The 25015-nt window shown below is 37.2% G+C and overlaps 1 protein-coding gene across 1 annotated transcript in view; it reads left to right on the top strand.

Moving 5' to 3' along the window:
- HTR7 (5-hydroxytryptamine receptor 7) overlaps positions 1 to 22682 on the top strand; it is a 40393-nt gene extending 17711 nt beyond the window's left edge. The window contains exons 2-3 of the mRNA XM_069796595.1: positions 7242 to 7988; positions 17495 to 22682. Of these exons, the coding sequence (XP_069652696.1) occupies positions 7242 to 7988; positions 17495 to 17531 (784 nt within the window). The 3' untranslated portion in view covers positions 17532 to 22682. The remainder of the gene's footprint in view (positions 1 to 7241; positions 7989 to 17494) is intronic.
- The last annotated feature ends 2333 nt before the right edge of the window (positions 22683 to 25015 follow it).

Here is a 25015-nt window from a genome sequence, read left to right as displayed (position 1 = left end):
AAGAGAGAAATAGAAATAAGGCAGGGCAAGAGAGTGAAGTAAAAATAGAATGAGTTAAATACAAGAATGAAAAATGAGCTAAAATAAATAAGAAAGATATGAAGCTGTAGAGTTATGCAATATGAGAGGAAGAATGTCCATGCAACTACAGAGAAATAGAAAGAAATGTAAGAGAGGAGAGCATAATCTTCTACTATGCAAATTACATTCCTTTAGAATGAACAGATATTTAATTTTGATTGACTTAATCCTCCCCCACTGCCAGAAAAGCCTACACTTCTTGAGTTCCATCAAAAATAAACCCCTACAATGATTTCTGAGAAAAAGAAAAATCAAATCAGAACATTTACTATGTACAACAGAAGTATAGTAGTGTGTTCAATATGTATCCACTGTAACAGTGGGAATGAATGTCTTCCTCTTGTAAAGAGAATTTAAGGAATTACATTTAATTGAGAGCAAGAAGGGGGATAATGGAAAGTGTTAACCTTGCTGAAAGCAAAACAAATATTTCATTCTTATTCTTCCAAGTATCAAAATTAAAGTATCACTGTTTCAATAATAAGAATAATATTGAAATTGTATGAAACATGAAACATAAGCATCTAAAACAATAGATACCAAAACACACTTTTAAGATCTTTCACATTACCGCATTCACCATCAACTGAGAAGGATGAAGCTTTAACCATTTCTAGCAAATGTAATTAAGATGTGGAAGCTGGCCACTGTGTTAAGACTTTTTATAAACTATATACTAATTCACTACATAGAAAAGATACAAAGTTTAACTAGATGGAGCACAGAACTAGTTGAACAAAGTCTTTTCTCCACTGAGTAATAATTTGATTTTGTTAGTTCTGCTGCCTCACTCTAACATTGCACAATATTTAATGTTTAGGTTTTAAAGTGGTCTAATTCATATTCTGAAAGCTGTCATATATGCAATGAAATCAGTAACTTTGTTCACTTCTGGGAAGGAGAAAAGTATTTTACTACCTCTGAAATATCCTCCTCTTCCCAGACAATAAACTGGCAGTTATCATGATGTGATTATGAGGCCAGTCTGTAATGCAGAAAGGCGGGTATCAATACTGTCATACAATAATTAACAAGGTAACTCTTCACATTATAACACCATAGTTGTGCACTATAATGCTCATGTCTCAGCACTTCATTTTTTTATGTTTCTATCCCTTTCCTTCCATCTCAGTTACTGAAATATGCGATGGGAATAGTATTTCCCTGACCAGTTTGTATACCTTACTCTATTTAACAGCAGGTCTGTGGGACAGAGCATCTCTCGCTTAGTGTAAACACAGTATCTTTGAAAGGAAGAGAACAATTTCTGTTAAGCGGTTTGACATAGCCATAACAGAAATAATACATTTGATCACTGTTTCAATATGCTACATTTACATTTAATTTGCTGTTTAACGCATCAAAGTATAAGAAAAAAAAATCTAGATTGATCACTATACTAGGGAGAATGTTTCTGAGCGCTGGATAGCTTTTAGGAATGGCATCATGCTCCTATTCTTGTGAAGCACCTCTTAATGTTGCACTGAATTAAACAGAAGAATTATGAGAGATCATGAGAGAATCACAGCCACTGAAGGAAGATGAGTAGATTAGCATCATTCTTCAGAATAAGTTATTGCAGGTGAATCATTAGACAGGATTCTATAGCCGTGGGTTGGCAAAGAAACTAATACAAGGAGATATGTATCAAAGCTGGAAAGCTGCTGTAGAAAAAAGAGCACAAAAGCAAAGAAGTAAGCATTTTTGTGTCTTTGAAATAAAACAGTTTTATGACACTCTTAAAATACAATAATAGGAAGAACTGAAAGAACCTCAGGTTAAGCACAACTCCTAGCCAAATTGTAAGTGGTAACAGAACAATATGTTGAGACTCCTGGTAGAAATAGCTATACTTCACATCTATATAATTTCCAGTGTAATGTTTCTAGTTCTATTCCCTAGTAATCCAATCTTCTTCATAAAAGCAAAGTCAGACAGTGAAAGATGCTAATCTGATTTTGGAATAATAGTCTGTTAGATCAGGTCAGTGAATTCTGAGAAAGAAATGCGGACTAATTAGAATGGAATTCTATCTGCCTAAATTTGTTATTGGGTTGAGCAGGAGGCTTCAAAACAGTTTTAATGCTTTTAGCTGTTAGGTTTTCTATTACTCTGTGACTTTGCTCACAGTGAGAAGCAAGTCCTTTTACTTTTTTTCTTTTATCTTTTAGCCATATAACAGAGGTAATAAAGAAAGATTTTGGACACAGGATCCCAAATTGGACCTTGCTATTACTATTTTCTTTCTGTTGTTGAAGTTGATGTAGCTGTTAAGTCTCAGTTTGCTTTCTGGATATTTCAAAAGGTGTGAGGACTAGACCCATCTCAAAGTTTCCAATGTAGCTATGAACAATTCACCATTTTTACAGCTTAAGAATTACAGCTTTGTTTAGCTTCCTCAGGAAAAAAACCAGAAAGAAAAGGAAACGAACTTTTCTGCTACTGAAAAAAAAAGTCAGGTTCACACCACAAAAAAAAAGTCATGTCTGGTTAACCTGAAATACTACCATGCCTGGTACTGCTGATATTTTTTTTCTTGGGAGAAAAACTGTTATCTTCTTCTACATTTATAGAATTACTAATCAATTCAGCTACAAATGGAGAGTTATTCATGTGAAGGTGATGAGAACGATCTTCCTGAAAAGTTCTTCTAGTAGATGCTAAGTAGATGGCTGTGTGAACTCGCTTCACGGTAGTGCAGATAAAGAAAACTACTCTTCACAGCTTCCTAGATTAGAGTATGAAAGAAATATATTTACAAGAAAAGAAACCATATCAAACCTTTCATATTTTTAAATATAGTAAAATCTAGTGGGATACAGTGGCAGTCCAGTTTCCAGTTTGATAATCACTGTGCAAGCAGTAACATATGACAGCTATCACAACAAGAAAATAGCTAAGACAAACATGAATGGGAAGAGGGAATACAAAGAGTCACAGAGAGATAAAATGATGTGCCAGAAACAGACACCAGGGTCTGTGGATGCCTGTTTTTCCTCTGCCATATACCATTCTACTTTCCATATGCATTACATCTCAACACTTGCTGTAACATTTAATATATTGAGCACACTGTAATAAGAAATGCCTGTGATCTACAGTTCAAGTGACAAAGGAGACTTTTTTTAGCCCTATAGAATAAAAACTATTCTCTGTGGTCATTGTAATGTATCAGTATCAAAAAAGCCAGAATGAAAAAAACCACAAACTGAATGATCCCAGGAGCAGTCCTATATAGTTATAATGGTTTTACATTAAATTGTCTGTAACAGTTGCCTTTCATTAAATGGTAACAATTTAGAGGTACTGGGAAAAAATACTGGATCACAGGGAGCCAGATTTTTATTAAGCAAAAGGAAAGAAAGGACTTACTCATTTACCTTTTCCATTGTTGGTGGTCATTGGATGAAAGTAGCAAATGGCAATTGTGTATGATAGCTGACGACGGCACCCCAAGAAGGAGCAAGCTCTTTACCCCCCCCCCACGTTTGAACAGAGCTCCAGAAATCGGTCAGCAAAGGATAATTTTTCCTCCCTGGAGCTGAGCACCCTGCGCGCGCCTCACACCTGAATGGGACTGTGGCATAGGATTCAATTTCTGGTCCTCCCACGTGGAAGAGGAGACACTGAAGAAATTGTAAGAAACCAACCCGGAATGGGGACATGCTTGCATGTTTACACACATCCATTTTAAAAGAAATTTACTTCATCCCTTGCCATTTGCCTAGTTTTTGGTCTCTGTTGTCTGCTCTCATTTTGAGTTCTTCAAGCAAGGGCCTGTTTTCCAGATTTCAGTGAAGTAGCATAAAAAAAGTTCCCATCATCTTTTTTGTTGTTGTTGTTGTATAGATACTAGTGCCAGGTTCTCCCTTCTCATTTTTCTCCACTCACCCAGCAGTCTTTCCTCTTGGAATGGCAGCAGGACCACGACTGGAGTTTGCGTCATGCTTCTCATAGCATTGCCTGACCGTCGTTTGCTCCTGCACTTTGATGTTCCACATACAGCATCAGGCAACACTGAATAAGAAATGCCATGACCAGTTTATAAGAAATAAGGGCTGTGCATCTGCAGTACTGTGCTTTTGGGGAGTAACCTAAATATAGTCCTCACTGTGCTGGGTGTAATATGGATAGATGCCCTGTCTGGCAGAAGTATGTAGTCAAGAAACTCAGAGAAGGAAGAATAGGAAATAGCATTGCCCTCCTTTTATAAGTGAGAACTGGGGCACAGTTTCTTCCCCACCAAGGTCAAAATGAACATCTGTGGCACGGAAAGGAAACAAATCACAGAATAACAAGTCTGAGACACTTCTTTCTTGTGGGGGATAGCTGAGAGACATGAAGTGGGTTTTTTAGGGAATTTGACTTCATTCTTTCCCAGCAGTTAGGCCTCAAGGTGTTATGTATTTTTGAATGACATGTGAAGTTCAGCTGATTTACCTTTAGGTTTTGGTTGTTTTTTTTTTTAAGATAGTAATTAAAGGTTAAGCATTACAAAGCATATTTTTGAAATGAACTTGACACAGTACTTTTGAAGTTCATGAATCTATTAAGTCTTGGACACTCTCTAGTGTATTAGACAACAGTAGTGATTTACATTATTTTGAAGTTGTAAGTAAGTTTTCAAGGGTAATGGATTTCATATATAGAGATAAAAAGATAATGTTCCTTCATTTATACCTACTGACTTCTTTTCCCTATCATACTACTTTTAGCAAAATGGATAAGGCAGAAAAGATGCTGGTGTATTTTTATGTTAATTAATGTATTTTAATTTCAAATAGCATTTTTGAAGCTCAGATAACTTCCAAAAAAGTGGTGCCAGGGCAAAACTAATGAATTTTAATTCTTTTCAGTATACTTCTGCTTTCATGAATTCTTTTTGTAATATTCTGATGCATGAGAACACATCAGAATAGGCATTCAGAGCATGCAACCAACAGATCTGATTTTTACAGAAATCCCATTTAACTTTTTTAGCTACATAATAAAGCTCATCTCATAAGTGTGTTATTTTTAATGACCAATTGGGTCGTAGCTAGAAGAATACAAACTTCAGGAAGGTGGACCAACTTTTAAAAGATTTTTTTAAAACAACAAGTCATCTTTCTGCACAAAGGATGTGTTTAACTGTTTTGTCGCTAAATCATGCTATTCAGACAAATTTTAAGGGTGTGCCACTCTTGTCCCAGAAGGGCTGCAGGTAATAACTTACCTTTGCTGCAGTTATGTTACTTAAAGCAGTACGATGTATCCCTTAGGTAGTTAAACTCTTGAAACTTCACTGCATTAACCCTGCTCTTCTACATCATGGAGTGCCTCCGAAATCTCTCAGCTCCTTGGGAGTGCAGTTTCGGCCATGATGCTGTAAAGCAGAAATCTCCGTGGACTCTACAGTACGCCCACGGTCGCTGGAGCTGGTCTGGTGACTATAATTTAATGGTGAGAGGCACAAGAAACAGCCTTTTTTTAATAGCATGGTCCATGTATTGCACTGCTCTAATCCCAGACAATTTTAATAACAGTTCTTAGCTCATGGCCCCACCAGGCACAGCTTCACTGGCAAGATACTGGCCTGCTGTAATTCACTTCTGCATGCTGTAGAGAATAGGGCACAATAAACCAGTTCTGTCCTTTGTGTAACACTTGCCATAGCAGTAATATAAAATCAATGACATTGTTGAGAGGGGTTGTTGCTGCTCATCAGAACAGATCATGAAATGATGCTTCTTTTTACTTCCAGAACTGTAGCATACCTGGGTGCTTGTATAAAGCAGCAGCACTGGCCATAATTTACTGCATTGCAGTAAAATCAACAATGCAGCATTCTGCAGAGCCAGGGAAATACTCATATTTGATTTGCTAGGTGAATAGAAAAAGAAAAAATGCTCCCCCAAAATATTTTTAATCATGTTATTATATTTCTTGCTTGTAACCCTCCAAAACCTTCACTGTGTAACTAAACACGGTACCTCTTTAAACCATAATGTTTTTCTGAAACCTCATTTGAAACCATTTCTTATATGAGTAACAAAGTGAATCACACTGATTTTTCTCAAAATTCTTTCTTTTGGCGGGAGGAAAAAAGAACAATTTGAGAAGTTAACAGTGACTTATAGGTAAGTTCCAGTTGAGCAGAAACCAAATTTCAAAGTGAAAATGTTAGATGTAAAAAAAAAAGCATCTAATTCCTTCTAAGAGAAACTTCCCATAGCTAGAGAGGAAATAAATTTTCTGTAACTGAGAGTAAACACAAACCTAGGATATTGCTGTCCAGCTATATAGGGCCACAGTGATATTTTTTTTAATTAGAAAAAAAAAATCATTTAGGCTATGACAACGTGGGAAGTGTAGAAGTTGTCAACAGATTTTTTTTTTAATTTTTTTTTTAATGAAAGCTTAACACATTATAAACACGTTTCTTGTCTGTTTAAAATTTACCACCCTAAACTTAGCTTCTGGTAAAACTATGTTTTTCGCCCCCTGGGCTTCTTGAACTGACACTGTGATAGATTGTTATTTTCTTCAGTAAAAGTTAGGGCATTGAATAAATATAATTTCTTTCTAATTAAATAATGATGAAAAGAATTATTGTAGTATTGAAATAATCTACTCTTGGCATAAGTTTGCAGTTTGTTTTTCCCATCCAAAACATGAAGGTAAGAAAGACAACTCATCATCTCAGTTTAGTGGCAGGGATCTTCATAACTGCTGAACATAGAAGAAGAACGAATACATGCTTGTTTTAACTTAACCATGCACTCAATAGAAAAAGTGGTAGGCTTTGTGGAGTAAGCATTCATCTACACTCCAAGATTTCATAAGTTAGACAAATAAAATTTAGGCTTCAGAATTTCCTTAAAAGCCAAAAAATGAGTTATCTTCATGAAGATTGTACAAATTCATTAAAATCACACTCTGTGATGGCTAATGGGAGATTTCCTTCTAGAATAAAAGAACTTTTATACAGAATATCAGCACTATAAATTTTAATGTGAAAGACACATGAATTTACAAGTTTGAAATAAATGCAAAGAGAGGATTGAAAAACGTAAAATAGAAACCTTAGCCAAAGATGTTTTCCTTTAGGGCAGACTACATGAAATAACTTTTATCAGTTAACCACTGCACTATATAGTAACTCTACATTATCATTCTAGGTACCTGGGAATAACGAGACCTCTTACGTACCCTGTAAGGCAGAATGGGAAGTGTATGGCCAAAATGATCCTGTGTGTATGGCTCTTATCTGCCTCTATCACTATACCACCGCTCTTCGGTTGGGCCCAAAATGTAAATGATGAAAAAGTTTGTTTGATCAGTCAGGACTTCGGCTACACTATTTACTCCACAGCAGTTGCATTTTATATTCCAATGTCAGTGATGCTTTTCATGTACTATCAGATTTACAAAGCTGCCAGGAGGAGCGCTGCTAAACACAAGTTTGCTGGTTTTCCCCGGCTGGAAGAAATGGAAGGGATTTCTATGAACGGAATTGCAAAACTGCACAAGGAATCTGAAGAATGTACTAATTTTTCGCGGCTCCTAAAGCATGACAAGAAAAACATTTCCATCTTTAAAAGAGAACAGAAAGCTGCCACTACGCTTGGGATTATTGTTGGGGCTTTCACTGTCTGCTGGCTGCCCTTCTTCCTCCTCTCAACTGCCAGGCCCTTCATCTGTGGTACAGCATGCAGCTGTATCCCACTGTGGGTTGAGAGAACATTTCTATGGTTGGGTTATGCAAACTCTCTCATTAACCCTTTTATATATGCCTTCTTCAATCGGGACCTGAGGACAACTTATCGCAACCTCCTGCAATGCAGATATAGGAACATCAACCGGAAACTATCAGCTGCAGGGATGCACGAGGCTCTGAAGCTTGCAGAAAAGCCAGAATTTGTTCTGTAAGGTCACTCATCCTATACTATGATAATTTATTGTTTTATCACGTTAGTTTTTTCCCCACAGATTTGAAAGAAGAGTTATGGGACGAACCAGGCTTCTTGAGCACTGTTAACACAGTCATCAAGAAACTGGGAGGTAGCAAGGCTAATTCTTGTACAGCCCACCAGTCCTAGCAAGCCTGGAGAAACAAGACTACCATCTAAAGAATTTGGGTGTAAGAGGAATACTGGAAAGGAGGAGGATAAAAGGTGGTGCGGGATGTTTGAGTTGCTAGTGAGGAAAGAGCAAAGTTAGCCCAACCCATTTGTTTGGCCCTTGGCCCCAAACAACTTTTAGTAGGTCTGAATGTTGGATGCATCCTGTATCCTAGAGATTTTTTTCTGTAATAAAGACCTGAGAATGGTGAAAAGTTTGGTATAATTCATTGCTTTCCACTTTGTTATTATGAAAATAAACCATTTAAGAAGAAACTGGATCAAAGAAGTTATATTGCTTAGAAATACTCTTTATTATAAAAAACATAGGTCCATTAAATGTTAATTTACTGGATCGCCTGGAAATAAACTACTTCGTGAAATTTAATGTTGCTTTTGCACAACAACTAGGGCACTGAAAGAATACGTTACACTTCCAATGTGAATATAAGAGTTTGAGTAAAGTCACATGGACCAACGTCTACTGCTGCATACAGTCATGCAGCGCAGCTAGCTGCAGTGCTGCTATACCGATTATACCAGGTAAAGATCTTGTCCTATATTTCTAACATAACAAATATGTCTTATTACAGTTTATTTCAGGAGCTGTGTGGTCTTTGTCCAACTTTTCTTTCTTTAATTCTCTTGGCTTTGTCAGTTGAGCCCTTCCTTAATCTAAATGGAGACCCTGCCTGTGCTCAAGTTGTTTCTGTTGATGTATGGCTAGTCTTGTTCCACTTCAGTAGTTAATTTATTGTCTAATTGAAAGCTCTTCTAGCTTCTTGGGATTTCTTTCCTTTCTGAAGTCAGTAAGGAAAAAATAAACGTAAGACACTATGACTTTCAGAGACATCTAGACTTTATCCTTACAAACTGATTTTGGTCATCACTTCTGCTTAAAATGATTTAAAGCTTTGCCTTGTGTAAGAATCAAGATAATGTACTGTTTCTAGTTCTAGTTGTTTCCTTCATCACTGCAGCTCATCCAAATATGTGATTCTACTTCTCCTGACTTTGGTAACAAAGCTCTTCTCTCACTGGAGCAGAGTCAAATATTATAAAATTTAAATACAAATATTCTTAATAAATGCATTAATTATATTAATATATTAGTAGTAATGTATTAATATAAAATGCACTGATTGTGTAATATATTACTATAATAACCTAAAATAATATTAAACTTAAAACAGCTCATAAGAACAAGATGCATTTTCTGGACCGAGTTTGCACTGCACACCGTGGTCTGGATGAAGCACAGGGTACATTAATGAACGAAGACTGTTTCAGAGCTCGATCTGCTTTTTCAGATATTGAGACATCGATGAGGAGACAACATGTTCATCATCAAATTGCCTCAGCAGCAAGTTACACTTCAGGCTAACTTCTGTCCCTGTTTTCTCAAGTATGAAGCCAAAATGACTTAAATGAATTCAGTGATGTTAATTTGGACTAAGTAGTGAGAAGTTTGTGCCAGATCCCTTGTTCAAAGCATACAGACATCACTGCAAACACTTGAGCTTCTAAGTGGCAGATACACAAGGCCTGGATCTATGTGCTGAGCTGTGTGTACTGAAAGAAGCTTAAGCCATTTTATATGGATTTATACACTAGGACAGATACAGTAGGAAGTATATTTTGGCCTCATTTTTAGAGAAGAATCATGGTTTTGTAATAGTAAGAGGTAGGCTATATCCCAGCTTCAAAAAAGTTTTCTAAAGAAGTTTCAATTTGATTTGGAACAGCCAGATTTATTTTAAACATTCCAGAAGTATTATGGGTAGAAGGACAAGAAGAGGTTTTGGCCCAGAATATCCACAAGCTCTGTATTATGGAGTAGAGCTCATGTTCATTCAAGCATATTTTCCATATTTGACATGAAATTAATGATGTTTCTGACTTTGTTAGCTATCAGAGTAGCAATTTTTGAGTTCCTAGCATAACAGGAGTTTCCACAGGCCTTCTGTAAATTTTTTCCCTATATGAGGATATATAGGAGAATATACAAATAAATGTATCTGGGAAGATTCTAAGTGGGATTATAAAACTCTGAAGCTGATTTCAGAATTCTGGGCAGAAGTTTCAGCCATCTTTATTCTGCAGGAAAGCCTGAGAAGTTGTGTTTCCTCCAAATAAGATTTTTTTTTTTTCCCAAATGAGATGTATGTCTTACAAGTCAGAAATTGACATTTGCCCAACTGTCACTAAAGGCAATTGGTTTCCTCAGGGAAAGCATCCTGCAGGATTCCACCTCTCCTCTGCCAAGTGTTTCAGGTAATGAGAGCCCAGGAAAAAAAAAAGAGTTGTTATGGGCTGTGTGTCAATCCTTGAAGTTTTTGGAGATAAACAGCCACCTTTCATATGTGGATATGTTTGGAAAGAAAAGAAAAGAAAAATAAAAGAAAAACCCAAGTTTCTTCATACAGCCAAAACAAAACAGAGCTATGTGGAAAATGGAAGCTGTTGTTAGATGGAGCTGTATTTGAGGGAAAAAGTAAAGAAGTTGAGAATATTAGAAGAACGTCCCATTACCCAAGGACACGCGTTACACAGCACTGACAAGAGGAGAAAGTTTTCACAGACAGAATTCTAACTGAAAGAGGTTTAGATAAGGAGCACAAGGAAACAAATGCTTGGGTTCAAGAACAGGAGTATTTACTTTTAAAAAAAGATAACTAAATAGAACTGCATCAAAATACCTAACTGCAGCAGTAGTATTTTTTTTTAATTGGATAATTCACCACTCGTCTGACAAAGGGGTAATACATGAATGGGTGAATGAGAAGTCTGCATCATCACATGTGCAGCCTGGTATGTGCTAGTACCAAACCCTAGAAGAGATTGCACTCTTGGTCTGTGTGTCCCTCCACATGTTTCTAGGATAGAATCAGATAGAAGGGGTTGTGGGGAAAAAAAAAAAAAAAAAAAAAAAGGTAATAAAAAACTCCCAGAACAAGCCAGAGCACAGGGACGCCAGCATAATGCTAACTGAGTGAAGACAGAGAAAGAGAAAGGTGAGACATCAGAAGCAAGACATGGAGGCCATTCTAAGGTTCAGGCTTGTGATTGGGTAGTTACTTTTGGGAAAACATGCAAAAATGTAGAGGCAACAAGGGTACATATCCAAGATTTTGAGGCTAGAGATGGACACCTTTCTAAAATATGCTTGTACAATCCCAGTGAAAAGACTGTTGCTACCTCATTGCTTAAAGGGGAGCTGGGCTGTGCAGGTCAGCACTGCTCTGGATTTATCAAAAGTCTGGGTTTTTAAAAAGAAATTTTTAATAGCAGCATGAAGTGAATCTTGAGTTCAGGTAAGATCTCTTGAGATGTAAAAGCAATGAAATCTAAGCCAATCTTTCTTTTTAAGCAGTGCATATTGTCCAAATCCACACTCTGTAGTCGCAGAAGGATGTGGACAACAGTGACAGCTAACCCTGTAACCCCACTCCTGGGAGGTTTGGCAGATTTCAGCCATCTCATCCTTAAGTCACAGTCTGAGATGTGAGAAGTCCCACGTTAGCTACAGAGTGTGAAAGACTTGAAATATTGAGCAATCTCAGGTTTTCTCTGAAGGAAGCTGTCACTTGTGTAATTTTGAGTGTTTGACAGGAAAGGTTGGAGTTGGTCCTTAGGTGTACAGGGCAGCACAGTCTGGAAAACAAACAAGTGTGGAAAAAGCTATCCTAGAGAATAGGATTGCCCATTAACTATAGTGCAGTTGGATTTTCCTGAGGAAATCCCAGCTGGATTTCCCTGAGGAAACTCAGTGCAGCATTTACTATTAGCTGTAGTACCCACATGCAGCATCTCCAATTAGAAAGTATAGTCATATTGCTGTACACCCTAGACCATCCATCTTTCTGCCAGCCACTAGTTCTGAAATTGGTTTCTAGCCACTATGTGATTTCTGGATAGTGATGGTGGCAGGAAAATGGAACCAAATTTTGCTTCCATTTACTAGACTGACAAGTTTTTTAAACAGTTGCGCTTAGTTCATGCCCACGTTGCACTTGTGTTTGCTTTCCAGGATCTCATGAGGCTGTTCAGCCTTTTTGCTTCCTCTGTAGCTCTCAGGTGGGAATTTACCTCTCCTTATTCAGGGAGGGAAGGAGTCACCACAATGCATTTTTAGGTTAGAGCTTTTTTTCCTTTTCTGGTTGGCGTTTCTGGGGAAAGGTAGCCGGCTATATTGGCTCGGGGGATGGTTGCTCAGCTATACCATGCCTAAACACTGGGATAAACAAGGTGATACTGGGAAATGCTCAGGCAGCAGTTTCAGAGTGATTACCATAGTCTGTGCTAGGAGCTGAGGAAATCAGGAAGCAGCTGTGCAGCTGCTGACAGCATTTGGACCACCTCTTCATCCAGAACAAGCAGCCACTTGGCCACAGCCTTCAGCTGCAGCCCAAGATCTTCAATTGCTGCCAGAATTACCTAGATACCAACACAGAGAGATGCCAGTCAGACCTTCTTTACTCTATAGGTCTCTTTGTTCACCTCTAAAGTGTATGTAAAGGTCCTCAAGAAAAGCCACTGAGTGAGGCAGTTTCCTAAAAGGAGTTTTAGTCACAGCTGTGCCCGAGATCTTTTCCTGAGGCCTCCTTTCAGTATCACAAACACATTTCACCTTAGATAAACATCAGCTGTGGCCAAAATAAAAGCCAAAGAGCAAAGCTCTGAAAGGGACACCCCCCCCCGCAACCTCTTACACAGCTTCTTATATGCTATTAATCCATAAAGGTAACACTAGCTCTCAATGGATCCCAGGTGAGGGGGTGCTGGATGAACTTCCTTTACTTGAAACAGTCTTTCCATAGCATGCCTCATGCCAGTAATATAGCGGCCAATGTACAGGTGGTACTTTACCAGGAAGACCCTTACACCCTGCTAGTCTCATCCTGCTTGGATGCACCATAGTTATGTCATATTTCCTGAATAAGCAGAGTGCAAAGCATCTTACTGTAAGGGCTCTAGATGAATAGACTTAGACTGAATAATTCTCCTCAGTGTAAGCAATACCCTTGGAGAAGAATTTGAGATAATGGTTTTGTGAAGGGTTTAGTTTGGCTAGTTTTGCAGCCTTCCTTGCCCACCTTGCAGCTTCCATCTCTGTTTCTTTCTGTTGAGTTAATTACCCAGAGTCAAATCAATAACTGTTGCTCAGAGGTTCTCAAGTGTCACATACGACTGTATTTCTTCATTGCCATTCCTGCTGACAACTGCCATTGTAAATGTGCTGCTAGCCTACTGTAAACCACTCTCCCATTTTGCAGTAGCAGTTAATCTATAGTAGAACCAGGCACTAACAACATACAGCTTTCCCCATTGTATTCTTCCTCCTCATTCAAATAAAACTCAAGGTTTTGTTGTAGTATCAATACATTGTCAAGACTCTGCTCCCCTTGCTCATTCAGTACTGCTTTTTTGAAGGACACCACCTGTGATAGAAGCCTTATTCCTAACATTTTCTCCCAGCTCCTGCAGTCTACCAGCCTGTAGGTTTAATACTATAGCACAGTATTGGCACTTACCAAACTCCTCTGTTTAGCAAGGGTCTAGCAGAGTAGTAAAACATGTGAATATATGACAATATCTCATTATTATATGTCTATTACTTTACACTTCAGTTTCATGAAAAGAAAAGCCATGTTTTTTATGCTCTGTTCAGATGATTTACTAGCTAGCACCACCTGCAGAAAGATATGTCAAACAGTGGGAAATAAATCTACTACAATGAGACATAGAAAAGAGAATTATTTATCAAATTAATACTATAAATAATGCAGACAGAATCCATGCAGTCCTTCCCCACTTCATGGCAGGAAAATGGATTTCCAGGCAGCCCCTGCTCCTGGCACTGGGGTCAGCACAGCAGCATTAGAAAAATGTTACTGAGGTAAGATTTGGGATCGCTGACCAGGATGCTGCAGGTACAGAACTGGTTGGTGTTTTGAAGCAATGCCATTTGTTCTGTTGCTTTCTGCTAGCTATCAACTTAGCTTTCCCTATTATTTTTCTTACCTTTCAGGAAAAACTATTCAAAGTGTAATACTCTGAGAAAATGCACGAGATCAGTGTATCATCAAAACCAGTTCACAGTTTGCTTAAGAATCAGTTCTTGTCTTTTAAAACAATGTTTCTCAGGAAGACACAGGGAGAAAGAAGGGTGAAAATTCAGAGACATGGGGAATAGTCTTAATGTGCAAAATTATTAATATCCTGGAACAGAAGACACTCACTCCTTATTTCAAAGAGTGAGGAGCTAGGAATGGTGAGGACTGGATTTTTTATTTTTTTTTTAAGAGGGCTCGAGTAAATAAATAAAAAAATAGCCTAAGAAACATTGCATTAGAAGAGCAATCTTTGCAATGTGCAAGAAATAGAAACTTACATTCCTCTTTACTGTTTTTAATCTTTTAAGTAGTTACTGCCACTAAAGAGTGGGTTCAGCATGAGTCTGAAGTGAATTAATACTGTTTTCTATACCTGCTTTCTAAACACTTTGCTAAATAGGCCTGTCATTCTCCACACCCTCTGTTCTGGCACCCCCTTTCAGCTGCCCTGCTGCATTGCCAAACCCATTCTCACATAGTGATGTTTCCAATAGGGCAGAATGGCTTTTACTTACTGAAAACTGAAAGATGCTTATGGTTCCCAGATTAATTTTTCTCTCCTGCAAGCAAAAAAAACCCCCACTGAGATATTGTGTTTTCTTAAAGATATCAATATATGGTTACTGTAGGAGATAAGATTTTGATGATTTGCAACTTTGTGACTTTACTGATTGAAATAATTATTTCTGTAATTTGTGATCTTTCACATAGAATCAGTCAAGTTACTTCAGAAAAAAAAGGCGTATTGATGTATCAACACTTCCAGAAGAGACCAACGCAATTTTATAAACCAACATACCAGACTGAATAAATATTTTGCTTTTAGTTTTCTATCTACTCAGTCAAAACCAACAATATTTCATTAATTCAGTAGCTGTGTGGTCTTGCCTGTTCCAGAAAATTGTCTTTACAGTATACTCATTTTTACTTTCTGCAAAAGAAGAGAAAGCAAGCCACTGTAGTATACTTAGTTCAGCCCTTCTAGAGAATCTGTGTTTTAAAGCATGGAAAAATATACCAGAATGCATCTGGAGCAAGTCACTAATGCGTCAGAAAACTTGCATCTTTGGCTAATCTAACCAGGATTTCAGCAGGTCTGTGGATAAAACAGCAGAGATTCTCCAGTCAAATCTATTTGGTTTGCAAGGAAAAGATGGTTGCAAGGAAAAGATAAAATTAGGCAAAATAAATGAACATTTACTTCCCAACAACAGTTGCAAAAGCAAAACTACCCCACCCAGTAAGTAAAACCAATGATATTTTTGTAATCTCAACACTTAAACAGCACAATGACAAAATATTACAGCTGCTTCATAGAAATACAGAAATTAATACCTTAATGGTATGTGTTTCCAAACTGAGTAAGAGCTACTTACCAACAACTTTAGAGACTGTTTTCCCTGCATATTTAATTAATGGAGACTTTCACTAAGGAATGCTGGAGCAGGTTGCTGTGGTTTTGCAGTCTAGTAAAATAATTTTACCTTAGCTTGTGTTTGCTGTAAGGAGGATGTACACCACCTGTATACTGATGTCCTATTCAAGGTACCTATTCAAGGTACCTATTGCCTGTCCAAGCTAAAGGCATTAAGAGCCCAAATGTTTATCCTGATAGAGAAGAAATAACAGACATAATTAAAAAGTAACATGGGAACCAAACAAGCACAGAGAACTCGAAATCTTTTGGATATTTCATTGTGAACATGCAGAGAGCCTATCTGTTCCTTACAGAATACTTATAGAGTTTTTCTTAGCCTGTATACAGTAAGTATTTTTGACAAATCCATGTATTATATTTCTCTCTTCAAACAAAGCAGTAAATAGAGCAAGTGAAAATCATGCTGAGGACTCTTAACTTGCAATTACAAAAAAATAATAATCAGATGTTCAATTAGACAGATGAAGTTAATGCTATAAAATAACTATTTTTTTTAAGATTAGTCTTCTTTTTCCAAAATAATCCCCTGTCATCCCAGAAAACAACAAAGATCATCATCACCAGAATGGTTTGGAATTACAAAGATATATAAAAGCAAACTTCTAGCCATAATAATGAAATAACTAATTGCCTTTTATTCACATATTTTCTTTAAAATTGTTCTTCCAATGAATCCAATACACGAACAGAAAATAACACTTCCTAAGGCAAATTATACAAAGTCCAGGATTTTATTCTGGCTTTAAAAACCACCTACAATTAGCTAAAACATAACATTTTAAAAAATCCTTGCTTTCCTTTATATCTAGTTTTGAACTTGGATATAATTACCTGGTCAGTTCTCAAAAGTTCCTACCTATCTGCCTGCCTTTAATTTGGATCCATTTCTGCTAAGATGTGTTTTCACGTAATAAAATATTTGAAATGAGTGAGAATGCAGGTTTTTCTGTAAAAATGCCTCCTCCTGATACATTTACTGAAGTGAATAATTCAATGATTTCTACAGGGAGGCTATAATGAGACAAAGGACTACCTTGCTGCATGCTATAGCCAGGCAGAACTGGAGTTGGGATGGCCTGAAAACCTGTTTTGTAATCTCACAGATGTTTCGGTTACAACATTTCAGTCTGGTTACTGTAGAGGATTGGTTCTTCCCCTCACCAAACCCAAGAAGAGAGACAGGAATTTGCCATAATTATAATTAGAGTGTTGGTGCTACAGTTCGGATAAAATACAATGTCATTGCAGCTAAAGATGTATATTCTGTGCAAAGCTTTTACAGTAATTATTTGGCTAGAGACAATTTTATGAAATTGAGGGAGAAGTCTTCACTATTGCTCTCGCTCCTTTCTCCCTCCCTTGCACACATGAGGTCTCCATGAGCAGTGACATGCGTAGGCTTGTGCTACCATCAGAGGCTGGAAGGCTGGGCTAGATGTGGGACTTTCAGTAAAACCAGCTACATTTTCTGAAGTCATTTTGGGCTTTTGCCACCGAATTGTGTAAAATGGACTGGGAACTTCCTCAGTTCTCACAGCGACCCAAAATGTGATGAGTACAAAGGACTTAAAACCCACCAGAATCTTCTGCTTTCCCCTAGCTTCCTCCTTTTTACGGGACCTCTGAGAATTATCTCGTTAGCCATGATCTAATTGCCTCTTAAGAAATGTTTCCATTTATTTCGGTGGTATCTGGATCAGGACATTTAGTTGCTCCAGGAGATTTCTCATCTAATTCATCCACTTTTTTAAAAACAGGAGAAGTTCTGATTTCTCCAGGGAAAAAGAGTCATGACCAAATGTACATCAAAGCAGCTAGAAAAAGCCAAGCCAGAACTGGAAGAAGAAAAATGAAGAGTTGGCTTCTGAAAAACTGGATAGATTTATGAAATGTACTTCATCTTTTGATGGGAATGTGCTAAAAATACTGGATGAGCTCAATACATTACATTAAATACATTTCTATTGGAAGTAGTCACATCTTGTTTGTTATGGAGAAAAGTGCTACTATATACAAATGAAAATGGTTTTCTGACTGAGAAAGCCAAATCATTTGAGCAATAAGAGTTTGGCACATAGGGTGGGGAGAAACAAATGCAACTAAAACTCAAAGATAAAGCACTGTACAGATTTCCAGCACATTAAACAATGTAGAAGAGCATTCATTTATGTTTACCATGCTTGTGGATCGTAACATTGATATTAATATTCAGGGATCATCAGTGATACCAAATGTATTTTGTTGTACTACAAAAAGAGGTTTTCAGGCAAGTGGTGGCTCTGTGGATGTTTGCAGGGCCTGTGTTAAAGAGATGCTATGCACCTGGAATGGGTTTGAGAAAAGCAACAATAAAAGACCAATTTTTGTAAAAGCATTCTGCTGTACTAAGTAAATGTCTGCTTACTTGTTAACATACACGTTTTTTTTCTCCCCGACCTTTTGAAAAAGCTGCCTTCAGTTACACTGACAGAAGGGACAGAATTAGAACACACACGTATTGCATCACAGTTAATTTACAAATATGATTGCTTTGCTTTAATGTAATTTTTTGTGATCTGCCAATTTATAAGAAACAATTTTCTCTCATTTCAAGTCAAATAACTATAAAAGGATGGAGAATTTCCATAGCACTTTGCTTTTTGTCTTACTGGCTAGCCAGACTAGACTGAGAATTACAATATTTGTTATTTTTTAAAATTTGTTTAAGAAGTGTTATTTCTGCCAATGTTTGGTTATAATTAAAATAAATCCCTTTGACTTGACAAAAATTAAATAGGCAAGTGTTAATGATAATTTTTCCCAGGGAAAATTGATTCAAGGGATCATTCCTTAAATATGCCTTTGAACATATTTTTTGAGCTTTTCATATTCATTTGCCCTCAGTGTTTCTAAACTATGGATGGTTATACAATCCACAACGCAGCAGGATATATCATTCCTAAAGGCTCTCTTCTTTAAAGGTACAGCTTGATGAACACTTACCTTATTTCCATAGCCATATGATTTGTGGTAACTTAGTCTTCTACTTGCAGTTTAACCATAATGCTGCTGGTAGATCATCCACTGACTCCACATGCCATTACAGCTTTGGTTTCCTTTGTTTAAATTAATACACAAGTTCACAACAGTTATCTAAAAAAGGACCCAGGCATACCAGCACAGGCCAATTCATTACTTATTAGCAAGAGATAAATATGGAGTGCAAATCAATCCATGTTAAGCCTATGTAAAACCTGGGACAGAGCCTAACCCATCTTCTGCTCACTGTCCTGACACTCTAAGCTAACTCCTGTAGTTACACAAGAGAGCACTGAAGTCATATATTTTCACTGTACTAGGTCAGCAAGACTCTTTTCAGTACTTCACCGATAAAACTGATCACTGTTTTTTGCATTTGAAACAAAACAAGTCTTATAATTTGCTTAATTTCCCAAAAGGAATGACACAGCAATGCTTTTTACTTGGTTAGCCTTAAGTATTTAACAGGAAATGGGACACGATTTGTCAATGGACCAGTTCTAGTTCACTTACATGAGAATACATTCAAAGAAACTCAGCTGACGTCAAAATTACGCTGGCAAATAATATTATAACTGGGCCTAATGAGAAGGGCAGATGATAGATCCATAAATATAACAGTAAAAAGAAAAAAAACTCTGTTTCTTCTTTTAAAAAATCCAAACCTTAAAATAAAAGGCAGTGGTCATGCTCTGAAACTCATTTTTAAGCTTTATGGTCTCACTTGCACATCCATTTCACAAAGGCAATGAAATGATTTTACTTAGATGAATTAGACCATCACTTTCCTTGTGCATGATGTTGTGTCAAAAACTTAACTTCAAGTGAAATGGAAAAATTATACATCATATGATCAATTTAAATGATTTAAAAAAAAACTAAATAAACAAACACTACCAGTGACACCTTTCTGTGAAAATTCATGGGTTTTTTTAATGCAGTTATTTTAAGCTTAAGTGAAAGTGTATGTTTCAGGAGAAATATAACGGAGGGCAAAAGAGTTGGAAAGAGCTTTTAGCTGTTAGAGATCTACAATTCTAGATAGAAATATGTATACATATATATAACACACACACCCATCCCTTATATTTTAGAATGGTACTACCTAATGAAAAGAAGTCAACAAATATATTATTACGTAATAAACATGTTTCTTTTAATATCTATTAAATTCCCAGAATCTTGTAGAAATTATGAGAATATTTTACAATAAGCTGCTGCATCACAGACCTATAAAGTTGCGGTTCTTCCTAAATTTTTTTTGTGAAGAGTTTTTCATCCAGGAGTTTTCAGACACATAAACAACACAAAGAACATTGGGAACTGCAGAATACTGATATTTTGTCATATAAGATGAAGCTCATTTTTTTCCTACTGCAACTGTCAGGTCTGTCACCTCTCTCAAACCAACGCATAAACCCACACAGTAACTAGAAGAGTCATTCAAGGCTAAGTACATATTCAAGACTAACAAATAATGCATAAAATATTTTAGAGGATTACAGAAAAAGTAGGGCTGATCAAAAGAAGTCAAGAGATTAGATGGCATACTGGGATAACAGGTTGAGCTTTCAATAGTTTCTGTAGCCAGTAGTACGAAAGCAGCACATGGACCTGCCTTACACTGAGATAATCCAAGTCCCCAGGCTGTAGATACAAGCCTGGCAGAGTGAATAGTGCCAGAAACAAGGCTCAGACTCACAGTTCTGGATCTATAGAAGAGGGCTTTCTAGCTCTGTCACCAAATCTGTTCCAGGATGTGACTGTGAGCAGTTTGCATTTTCACAGGGCTGCCTTATGGTAGTTATCACTGCATAATAAATAATTAATAATTTCCCCAAAGTTTTGCAAAACTTTTGATCTTTCACTATGCACCCCAGCCTGTCTTGTTCTCCACATGTATTCTTGGGATCAACAGACAGCTGAGATATTTGGTGGGCCAACCTATTACACCTTTATTATATCTCTCCTGTCCTTCCCTCATCATCTGTTTCTTGTCCGGGTCGATCTGTTCTTTACAAACTTAAAGCATTTTCCTAGCTGCCCCCTTGATTCTGGTGTAAAGTTCTTGCTAAATTAGCTGGTTTTATTCATATGACAAAGTGATTAATTTGCTTCAGACCTGAGCAAATAATAAATACAATGATAAAAGAAGAAAGTTTTTCGTATTATCACAAGATGCAGTGTTGAAAAAGTTATGTGAAAGCACAAAACCCCATATCTAGAATATGAAAACAGTCAGATGTTCTTGGTAATTTTAATACATAAAAGTGAATTTTATATATTATTTCTGTCAGCTGGGACTTCTAGTATGCAAAAGTCACCAGAGGATTGAGCTGGAGCTCTATATAGTTTAAGTCATATATTTTTCCTTGATGAGATCTAGTAAAACATAAAGATGGTTAACATAAGAGACTGTTTCCCACAAATAGCTTGCCAAGAAATACAAATACAAGGAAATTAAGCTCTTCATGTTGTAAACGGCCTGCGCTGAAAATGCAGAGTGTCTTTGGTTGTAATATGAGTCTTATTTGTAAAAAAAAAGAATTACTGCCACTTGCATTGCAAATGATTCAAATTTACACAGCAGACTAATTGAGTAGAGAAGGAAGTAGGGTTCTTCTGTATTAGGTACTGAGTTATATTATGCTTTTAAAAAGTACAAGCCCAGAGGGATATTAAAATATTAATTTGAATAGTATTTAAAAGATAATTACTTTTATACAATAAAATAAGAAGTCTACTGAATACTAATCCCTGTGTCATGTGCTTTCTCTGAACTAATGCTACAGAAAATAGAGAATCCATTTGTTTAAGTGATTTTAATTTAGATTCATGGAAGACATTCTCATCTACAAAAAAAAGTCTTATTTTTTTCAGCTTGACTCATTTAAAATCCTTACTGTATCAAAATTAAAGTTAAAGAAAGGTACCTACACTTGTTGGATATCACTGAACTGAAAGAATGAGAGGTGAGAAATTTTAACGACTCTCCTGATGAAAGAGTGGTTTGGCTTGTTCAGCACAAGCACTGCTACAGAGAACACTGGCTCAGGCCCTATTGAACAGGTTGAGATTAATAGCTCCTAAGCAAAAGCTGATTTTGTCTATTCAAGCTTTTCAATGGAAGGGTAAACGCTCAAAAATTTTAGCTGCATTTTAGTCCAGAGAAGATTGCTCAGACCAGAGAGGATATTTTGTCCAATTTTTTGAATAACAGTCTAACTATGGATTTGGATTTGCTTCTAGTTCTATTTAAAGAAGTCTTGTAGCATATTGTTTAGGAAATCCTGTGACATTAATCTTGTTTATTAAAAATGGATGACGTAAGATTTCTTTTAAAAAAAATCTAAAGATCTTCGCTAGTGTAGTGAAAATTATTTTCATTTACAAACAAATAATTTTAAATGTTTGTATCTTACCTTTATTCACACCCATTTTATTTGTTTCCTTGCAGGGGTGCATATATGAATACTATATGGGTTTGCTCTTTTGTTTCAAACATTATTTCCCATAATTTGCAGACCACTTTCAGAGTTTTTACTGATAGTGATAGTTCAAAGGCCACAGTCTAGGTAACACTGATCTACAGCATCTCAACCGAAACAAGCTTTAGACAAACCAGACCTTTAGAGTACATACTTGACATCTGTATTATGCCTCTAATGACCTATTCAATGCACAGAGGGCATCCATCTTGGTAAAACAATATTCAGACATTTTATAATATGTTTAGTTTATGCAAGTGTTTTCTTCCTTTTTCCTCTGTGTATCAATGCTTATTTCTTTTGCTAGCATCATCTCCTATAGCTGACTACCTATCTGAATTCTTTTGTTAAAAATACCGTGTATCTCTGTGTTTACTCAAATAAGAAGAGATGATTTCCAGCTGAATCAAAATAAACCAATAAATGAAACAGCCACATATGATCATTTGATTACTTTTTTCAGCATATCATAAAAGACATTTTTAGTAGAAGAGAGTATTTTGAAAGTGCTCTCAAAAAATCAGTTTTACGTGTAACCATTTGAGTTGTTCTAAGCAAACCCTTACAGTTTCAATTATCAGATTCAGAAAAGATGAAAGACACAAACAGCAACACAAACCATGATGGGAAATCACATCAGAGAAAAGCAGGTAATAGAAATACTTGAGACAGTAAACGTATATATGCGGTTCTCCAGAACGAATGGAAACCAAACAAATGGGTTATACCTGCGTTCTCAGTCTAGGGTTACTTCCCAGTGTCTGAACCCAGATGGCCATCCAGGGTGCGTACCCCAAGACTTGAGTGCGCATTTCCTCCCCAGCACTGTTCTCCCCACCATGTCCACGGGGAGGGGAGCAGGGTGTGTGGGCACTGAGAGGCATGGGCCACGTGCCAACGTGCCTCCTGCTCCGGTCAGCTCTAGAGCACGCCACAGGGCACGTCTGCCCCCCCAGTGCACAAATTGCTGAGGAACAAGAACTTGGTGAGGCCTACAGACCCACACCCAAGGTCAGGTCACCAAACTTTTTCCCAAGGCACATCAGGTCACAATTAACCCTCTCTTCTGGGAGAAGTGTCCCCTGTGAAAGATCTCATCCAACTCCCTCTGAGGAGGTAGTTGGTGGGAATGGAGCAGAGCCAAAAAGGCTTACTTTTCCAGTTCCCATCTTTCTGAGTCTAGCTGTCATTTCACTGAACGGAAAGGAATCTTTGTGCTATCCCAGTTCTTAATTTGTTCTTGCCAAGCTGGACATCTATTAACCATTACTTAATTTTTAGCAAGAATATGAAGCCCTTCTTAAACGATTTCTGTTGAAGTTACAGCCAGGGCAGATGAACTCTGTAAGTTTCTTTCACACAGTGAAACTTAGGTTGATCTATGCTTGAAATGAGAAATGCCAAGAACCAATCTGCTCTCCTAAGCCATTTACATATGCCCACTCTATATTCATTAGTTTGACATTAACTACTCTTATTCTGTCAGCAGTGTTGATTTGATTTTCACTCTCGCTATTACAATGTCACAGGTATAATAGCCCTATGAATGGTGCAATAGATTTACAGATTGAATAAAATATGATTTCTGAGGAGTAGTTACTGGTAGGAAACAAAATTTTAATAACAACTTACAACTGGATAACAATTAGCTAAATAAAATTATTTTATTCCTCATCATGATTTATAGATGAATCATTAAAGAAAAATACCCAACTACAAGCTCATGTCTCATCTAAAATGTTATTAAGATGTGGAAACTGATCAGTTCCTTGAAAAGGGCAGCAAGGGCAAGAAGAAAGCAAAGAGAAAAACAGCAGAAAAGCTGCTGCCTGTTTCAAATCACTAAGACCTCCCACACTGGAAAACCTTGCTTTCAAATTTGAGTGTGATAACAAAGTGAAACCAAGCTCTAGTTTTGCCACACATGTGACCAACAAATAGTAATATTTGAACAGGAATGCAGTATATCTAATAAAAACTTACCCTAAAGGAAAAGTTTGGTGGGATTGAATGAAGTATTTCTAGAATTGTGATCCAATAACGCTCCAGCTAGTTGCTACCACAGCATGGACATCTCTAAACAGCCACTTCTCTGACTGTAAGCTCCTGCAAAGCACAGGGGTCTGCTCCTGAGCCAGAGGACTGCAGAGCCAGAGCCAGCCCATATGAACAGGAGATCCGCTGCCCAAGTTGCCAATCCAACAAGCACAGACTGAGAACACGGACTGTGAACCCACCAGAACTAGAGCTCTACATGCCGCAGATCTGGCCACCTCCTTTAGAGATGGTTGTGACAGTGGTAGTATCTATGTTTCTTATAAAAATGTCAGAGGGCTTACTTAGCACGTGGAAAATCTGGCATCAAGGCTCACATCAAATCCACAACCTCCTTAGTCCCAGAGCGTTCCAGCCAGCAGGCTATTCAAAGTGACAGAAGCACTGTTTGTCCCTTCTGGTGAAGACCCTTTGCAGAAAGCAATTCAATGTTAATGGGACCAAAATGGAACTGAAGGAGTACATGACACCATAGCCTAGTACTTACGATGTTAATTTACATTTAAGGAGTTTTTATCCAGTGGAGGTATTGTAAAAGTACAAAGTTATGGATAAATTCTGGGAGCAGAGACTGGGACTCAAGTTTACTGTTTCCCAGATGAACTTCATCACCCCATCCTACAGAATCAAGCCTCTAGAGATTCTGTCTGGCACACAGATCTCAAATATTTTTCCCCATAAAAGAGCATTACTTCAATAGCAGAAAGGCAAACCATT

The sequence above is a fragment of the Haliaeetus albicilla genome, chromosome 11 (assembly GCF_947461875.1).
Source record: "Haliaeetus albicilla chromosome 11, bHalAlb1.1, whole genome shotgun sequence".
Classification (NCBI taxonomy): Eukaryota; Metazoa; Chordata; class Aves; order Accipitriformes; family Accipitridae; genus Haliaeetus; species Haliaeetus albicilla.
Note: the sequence above shows the minus strand (reverse complement) of the source record. Positions and strands in the feature narration are given on the sequence as shown.